Source organism: Miscanthus floridulus, chromosome 2 (assembly GCF_019320115.1).
Source record: "Miscanthus floridulus cultivar M001 chromosome 2, ASM1932011v1, whole genome shotgun sequence".
Taxonomy (NCBI): Eukaryota; Viridiplantae; Streptophyta; class Magnoliopsida; order Poales; family Poaceae; genus Miscanthus; species Miscanthus floridulus.
Window position 1 is genome coordinate 15,965,184 of NC_089581.1, and position 7,251 is coordinate 15,972,434.

Genomic DNA, 7,251 nt, shown 5'->3' on the forward strand with positions numbered 1-7,251 from the left:
CAGCTAGTCCCCGAGCATCATGTATTATGCTGCGACACGCCTTTTGAACCTTCTCCGACAAGCGAGGCTTGAATTCTTGACGCCTCCGACCACCGTCATCACCGGAGAAGTAGGTTGTCCGAAGAATGTATGGTGCTCTTAAGAAAAAAGAAAAAGATTTCTGTCCTGAGAAGTGTGCCCACTTGTATTTCTGAAAAGAAATGTAAATGGTCTTGAAGTATAGCATCCTGAAACATCAGAAGCGTAGGGGTCAAAAAACAAACACGTTCACCGCAAGGTGAAGTGTGCCCACTTAGTCCCCGAGCTTGCTGGAAGGCAAAGTATGAGCCTTGTAGCAAGGTCTAAAAGAAAAGTCTCTTAACTGTATGTGAGTACAAATCACATGTAGCCAACGAGAACCACTATTCAAGCAGTGGTCGGGGCAGTCCCCGAGCATACTAATAATCCTCATAATCATTCAAACACAGGGGTCAATTTAAACACACATTCACCGCAAGGTGAAGTGTGCCCACTTAGTCCCCGAGCCTGGTAGTAGGTGACGCAGGTACGTGGTGCCAGGGTCTATCAAAGAAATTCCGCTGAGATTAAGAATCCAATTACCGTACAGGCAAAACAAGTTACACCGGCAGGTGCATCGTATCCACATAGTCCCCGAGCTTGCTGGAAAGCGAAGTATGAAGCGAGGTCTAAAGAAAAAATCTCTTAACTGTATGTGAGTACAGATCACATGTAGCCAAGGAGAACCATTATGCAAGCAGTGGTCAGGGCAGTCCCCGAACACAGCCGTGGTCGGAGCAATCCCCGAGCACGAAAGTGGCCTGGGCAGCATCCAAGCACAGTAGTGGTCTGTGCAATCCCCGAACACATTAGTGGTCTGGGCAGTCCCCGAGCACATTAGTGGTCTGGGCAGTCCCCGAGCACATTGGTGGTCTGGGCAGTCCCCGAGCACTTTAGTGGTCAAGGCAAATCCACGATCACTTGCGCTGCTTGTACTATTATTTTGTGTACTTCTCTCTGTTCTCTGCCAAGTCCAGTCTGACACGTCTGGTCAAAAAAGTAAATAGGTATAGTACGTCATTCTGTCTTCTCTTTCTTTTTTTTCTTTTTTGCAAACAGTCGGTTGACACCTGTATTGAGGTGTGTCAGTGTGGGCCCCCTTACACCATCAACGAAGAGGCGCGTACACTGTTAACGAAGGAGCGCGTTTATTGGCGCAGATTTCGAGGTTGTGTGAACAACCGTCTGCGGCGCGTGCGCACGACTCCCAATATTCTCGGGCGGACGAAACGACGGTGATCTTTGTTTTATATAATGCGGATCTGGTAAGTTACTCATACCATTCCCCATTGTCATCCGCCGCCGCAACCTTCTTCTTCCTCCTGCCGAACCCTATTCCCAAAAATCATCACCAATCCGCTCGGTCTCCCGCATCCACCCACTTCGTAAGGACGAACTAATGGCGAAGAGAGACGCCCAGAAGAAAGGCGGGGTCATGGCGAAGGAATGGTGGAAGTCGCGGAGCAACGAGCAGACCATCGAGGACCTCGTCGCCATGGGAGTGCTCCACAACAAGGCACTTGCGGGATGGCGTGCACCGGAAGGAGAAAGCTTCCCCGATCCACAACCAGGTGAGATTGTGGTCTTTGAAGATTTCTTCAAAAGGGGTTTTGGGATTCCAGTGCACCCTTTCCTTCAGGGTCTCTGTTTGTACTACGAGATTGGGATTTGCAATCTGCATCCCAACTCGATTCTTCTTGTCTCCACCTTCATCCATCTCTGTGAGGCTTATGGCGGCTTCCAGCCCCATTTCGACCTCTTTCGCCACCTATTCTGTCTTCGGAAGAAAGGGAGCGGTGGCTCAAAGATCGCCGGAGGCGTTTACCTGAACCTGCGCGACGGCATGAAGGCTCAATACCTGCACTGCCCCTGGAACACCTCGTTGGACGAGTGGTATAAGAAGTGGTTCTACATCCGTGAAGAGCCGAACACCATCACTCTGTGCGATGTGGGCTTGATTCCAGAGAAGAAAAGCAGCTGGTCGGAGAGGCCCGAGAACTTGGAGCAGATCGCCGAACTGCTCGGGATGATCCCGTGGGGAAGGCTTGATGGCCCGAGTGTCGTCGGCAACTTCATCAGCCGAAGAATTCAGCCTTGCCAGAAAAGGATTCACCCTGGCTTCGAGTACCAAGGAGGCGCTGATCCGACGAGGACCAGAAAGGAGCCGCTCGACAAGATGGAGATCAAGGCCAGGATTGGAGAGCTGTTCAACCTGGCCGATCCCAATTATGTTGCACTGAACGCCATTGAACACGCCTTCAAGCTGGCTCGCCCTCCCCCAAAGGTAAATGACGCCTCCTTTTAACTGTAAAGTCATGTTGTATCAAGAAAATAACTGTCTTTTCCTTCATTTTGTGTCTCAGTATAATGGCCGTGACCGGGCTGGAGTGTTTGTGTCGCCTCCCCCTGGTGTAGAGTGGCCGCAAGCTACTGGGCCAACCGCCCAGACCAGCGCCAGGACCGACGGCGTTCACTGGGCGATACTCGAGACCGTAGAGGACGCCTCGACCAGAGCCGCCGGCAAGCGTCCGGCTGCCAGCAAACGTCGCCAAGCCATCATCTCCCAGTCGGACGACGAAGCAGAGGATGCGGACATCTCCCGGCTCGTCCCCCGAAAGAAGAGAAGGCAGGTGGAGCCGTCGGAGCAGGGTTGCTCCTCTGTGCCAGCAGTGGTCACAGCGCCGACCACAGCAACACAGAGCACAGACGAAGAGAACATGCCGCATCATCCTCCGACGCCCGTACCGGAGTTTGAACAAGTCCCGGTAGAAACTGCCGAGCAAGCAGAGCAGGGGCGGTCGAGGAGGCGTTCCTTCGCCACATCCTTCCGCAAGTCAAAACTGTAAGTATATATATTTTTGATGTAAGCTTTGAATTTTGCAGTGGATGCTATTGTCTTCTGAATTTGTCTCTGAATGTATTAGATCCGCGTCCACCGAAAGTCCCGACCAGCTAACTGGGTGCAGAACGTCCTCTCCAAAAACGGCAGGACAAACTGCTCAGCAACCGGCCGTGGAGGAGCCCATGGCAGGGACTCTGCCTGGGCCTCAGCAGGCGGACGGCCAGACGCCAGTCCCCGAGCAGAATACAAGTGCTCCGAGCACAAACCCTGATGAGGCGGATACCACAGCGCCACGGGAGCTGGATCTGGCCGAGGAGCAGCAGCCAGAAGTTGCCCAGAACAAGGGTGCCGACGCGACGGCTCGTGGGAAAGCCCTGGTGGTCGTGGAGTCTGCAAACTCCGGACCACCGCCGCCTCCCGAACTGGAGGCTGAAGAGGATGAAGTGGAAGAAGTCCTGGGCCGTCCCCAAGATAGACGACAACATGTATATGTGTCGCGCTATCGGAACGATGAATGGGTCATGCACGAGGAGATCCCAGAGGCCGAGGAAACCTTAAGAGTTGAACGAGCAGCCAAACGCCTGGTGACTGAAGTCCAGGTATATTTGGCTTTAGTCCTTAAACCTGTTGTGTAGTCGAACTATCTGACGTAGCTTGTCTGTATGCAGGACATGATGAAAACTGCAAGGTACCGAAAAAGGTGCTTCGACCAGATAGAAGTAGTCATGAAGACCAATAAGGAGCTGACGGCTGAAGTGGAACGCCTACGGCGCCAACTTGAAGCCACCGACCAGGAGAGGACAAACCAAGAAGCACAGAACCAAAACCTGGTCGGCCAGCTCAAAAACAAAGAGCAGGAGAAAACAGGTAAGTGTTCACCGTATCATAGCAAGTGCTGGACTTGTGTTGTTTTGTTCTTGACAGTAATGGCTGTAATGCAGGTTTAGAAGCTGAAGTGACCCGCCTCCAGGGGGAGAACAGCCGTGCGTTTGCAGAATGTGGTCGCCTGAAGGAGGACAACGAGAAATTGGCACGCCGCCAGTCGGAACTCCAAGACCACACTAACAGAATGAAGGACGACCTGAAAAGTAAGCACTCCAGACCACCGTTCTCGTTAAATTGCCCGCATCGCCTTGTCGTGTCATCACGTTTGATGTCTTGTACTGTTTTCAGTTTTGAAAGTCAATGCCAAGAGGCACCTTGAGGCCGTGATCAGGGAGCGCGACGACTGGAAAGCACAATGCCTTAAGGCCTCCGAGGAGCGGGACACGTGGAGCAAGCGATGCCAAGAAATGGCAACTGGGATTGTGCCCGTCCTCGACCTTATCGACCCGGCGCTCACAGAGGAAGAGCTAAGGACACCTCAGCTCGGACTGGTCGAAAGATGCAAGCAAGCATGGGGATGGTTCCAAGACTTCGTGAAGGAGGCGGGTGAGTACACGGGTGCCCATGTGCTAAGCATGGTTCGTGCTCACTACCCCTTGATCGATCTCAAACGCTTGGAGGCTGGGTACCCGAAGGAGATAGACCCAGACCAGGCCGAAGAGCTTCGGACGGCCCAGCTGGACTTGTCGTCAAAGATAATTGGCGATATTAACCTGTGCGGAGGTGGGACAGCACCTGTGCAGGGTATGCCATCGACAAGCCAGCTGGAAATGCCATCAGCTACAAGCCAACCAACGGAGCCTGCGGTCTCGACCAGCCAGGCACCGGCGGGGCCATCCCCTTCAGCTTGACTAGCCCCAGAGTCCCCGAGACTCGAGTAGGGTGTCAGAGGCGGCAAGCAATAAATGCCATGCGCCCCGACCAGCCAATGTAATAGGCTTAAAGCTGTAGAAGGAGGACATAGTTGTGTTATTGTAAACTTGAGCCTTTTCAGGCAAGCTTGTAATAACGTAACTGTATATCATTATAAGCTTGTTTGTTCTATACAAAACGTACTTTAAGCTTGAGATTCTGTGTTGGTGTAACTAAGTGGGAACGTGTTAACGTTCTGTTTAGTTGTACCGTTTTGCTCGACACTTCATCCTGAAAAGTTTGTGCGGCCCTAGTCTGGCATGTGGTCGGAGTATGAGGTACTATGACCTGTGCACACGTGAACGCAGACAAGCCAAACCAGGGGGGACCTGCCGATCACCCGCAACGTAGAGAGCGGATCCCGTGCACGTGTTGGGAGGAACCGGAGACAGGACCTGCTCCGAAAACCGTAGAAGGAGTGGTGGTCGGCTTGTACTGGCTTAAGTTAGAATAACCATAAAATTTGGAGTGACATATTAGAGTGGTCGGAGAAATCATAGTTGCTTTAGTAAAGTAAATCGAAAATACAAGTAGAGTACATATCTCAGTAGTTAAGCATAGAAGCGTCTAAGCTTGTCGATGTGCCATGAGTTCGGTACGTCCGTGCCGTCTAGACGAGCTAACCTGTAAGACGTTGGACGTGTGACTTCCTTGATCATGAAGGGTCCCTCCCATGGGGCTGCGAGTTTGTGGACACCAGCCTGGTTCGTCTTCCACTTCAAGACTAAGTCCCCGACCACGAAGAAACGCTCTTTAACGTTCTTGTTGTAGTACCTGCGCAAAACAGCAAGGTACTTGGCCGTGCGTACGCAAGAATCAAGCCTTTTCTCTTCTGCGCTGTTGACTTCTAGCTCCCGTACTTCGTCGACCTTGCCTTCGTCGAAGTTCTCTACCCGTGCTGATCGGAAAGCTATATCTGGTGGGAGGACTGCTTCAGCGCCGTAAACCATAAAGTATGGTGAGACGCCAGTGTTACGACTGGGCTGAGTTCGGAGGCCCCAGACAACGGCTGGTAACTCCTTGAGCCATCTTCCAGGAGCTTTATCGTTTTCTCTGTACATCCTCTTTTTCAATGCGTCCAAGATCATGCCATTTGCCCGCTCGACTTGTCCATTAGCTCTAGGATGCGCCACCGAGACGTATTTTACAACTATGCTCCTTTCATCGCAGAAGTCCCAAAAGGCGTTCCCGGTGAACTGAGTACCCAGATCAGTAATGATGCTGTTGGGCACGCCGAAACGGTGGATGACCTGGTCGAGGAATGTGACGGCTTTCTCTGAGGATGCCTGTACCAGAGGCATGTATTCTATCCACTTAGAAAACTTATCAATTAGCACGAAGACGCATGTAAATTTCCCAGGGGCTGGTTTGAAAGGCCCGATCATGTCCAGTCCCCAGCATGCGAAGGGCCAAGAGGCTGGAATCGTCTGGATCTCGTGTGCCGGTACATGGATTCTCTTGGAGAAGAACTGACAACCTTCACAGCGGCGGACTAGCTTCTCTGCATCGGCCACTGCTGAGGGCCAATAAAACCCTGCTCGGAAAGCCTTACCGACCAGTGTTCTTGATGCCGCGTGGTTGCCGCAGGAGCCAGAGTGGATTTGGTCTAGGAGATGCTTGCCTTCCTCCTGGGTTATACACTTCATCAAAATTTCCTCCTTAGCGTTTTTGCGCCATAACTTGCCATCGACGAGCAGATACTGCTTACTACGACGCATCAGGCGTTCATTTTCTGTTCGATCGATATAACCGCTACCGTCTGTTAAGTACTTGATGAAAGGTGTTCTCCAGTCTGGCTCATGAGTGGTCGGAAGCGGCTCGGTTGTGCTCGGCGCTGGAACCGTAGCCACTAATTGCCGGTCTGAGACTTTGTCGGTCGTTGAATCTTCGTCTTCAATGGAGGGCGTGAGCAGGTCTTGGACGAATACGCCATGTGGGATTTTGGCTCGGGATGATCCTAACTTTGACAACGCATCTGCTGCCTGGTTCTTGTCCCGGACCACGTGTGTGTACTCGATGCCATAGAACCTGCCTTCCAGCTTTCTTATCGATTTGCAATATGCGTCCATCTTTTCACTGGTCGTGTCCCAGTCCTTGTTGAGTTGGTTGATGACCAGAGCCGAATCTCCGTAGACATAGAGACGTTTAACTCCAAGCTCAACCGCAATGCGTAGACCATGCAGGCATGCTTCATACTCGGCTGCATTATTAGATGCTGGGAAATGAATCCTGAGGACGTACCGGAGCTTTTCCTTGGATGGTGATACGAAAAGAACTCCTGCTCCCGCACCGTTGATGTTGAGAGAACCGTCGAAGTACATCGTCCAACATTCGTCGGATCCCGGAGAGGCGGGAGTGCTTAAGTCTGTCCACTCGACGATGAAATCGACGAGTGCCTGAGACTTGATTGTAGTACGGCTTGCAAATTCCAAGGAAAGGGGGCATAGCTCCATTGCCCATTTGACGATGCGCCCGTTCGCGTCCTTATTGCGAATAATGTCCCCCAAAGGATACTCGGTCATGACCACCACACGATATCCGTCGAAGTAATGTCT

The 7,251-nt window shown here is 52.0% G+C and overlaps 1 protein-coding gene across 1 annotated transcript; it reads left to right on the forward strand.

The window, feature by feature from the left end:
• The first annotated feature begins 1,900 nt into the window (after positions 1–1,900).
• On the forward strand, positions 1,901–4,078 carry LOC136536143 (uncharacterized). Its single transcript, XM_066528535.1, has 4 exons — positions 1,901–2,341; positions 2,421–2,899; positions 2,982–3,351; positions 4,073–4,078. The coding sequence occupies exons 1-4, from the start codon at positions 1,901–1,903 to the stop codon at positions 4,076–4,078; spliced, it is 1,296 nt and encodes a 431-aa protein (XP_066384632.1).
• The last annotated feature ends 3,173 nt before the right edge of the window (positions 4,079–7,251 follow it).

What these genes read in the sequence shown, in the direction of transcription:
- LOC136536143 (XM_066528535.1), top strand. Translation starts at nt 1,901, where the DNA reads ATGAAGGCTCAATACCTGCACTGCCCCTGGAACACCTCGTTGGACGAG. An exon ending in TGGCTCGCCCTCCCCCAAAG is followed by an intron (nt 2,342 to 2,420) that starts GTAAATGACGCC and finishes TTTGTGTCTCAG; the next exon opens with TATAATGGCCGTGACCGGGC. An exon ending in TCCTTCCGCAAGTCAAAACT is followed by an intron (nt 2,900 to 2,981) that starts GTAAGTATATAT and finishes TGAATGTATTAG; the next exon opens with ATCCGCGTCCACCGAAAGTC.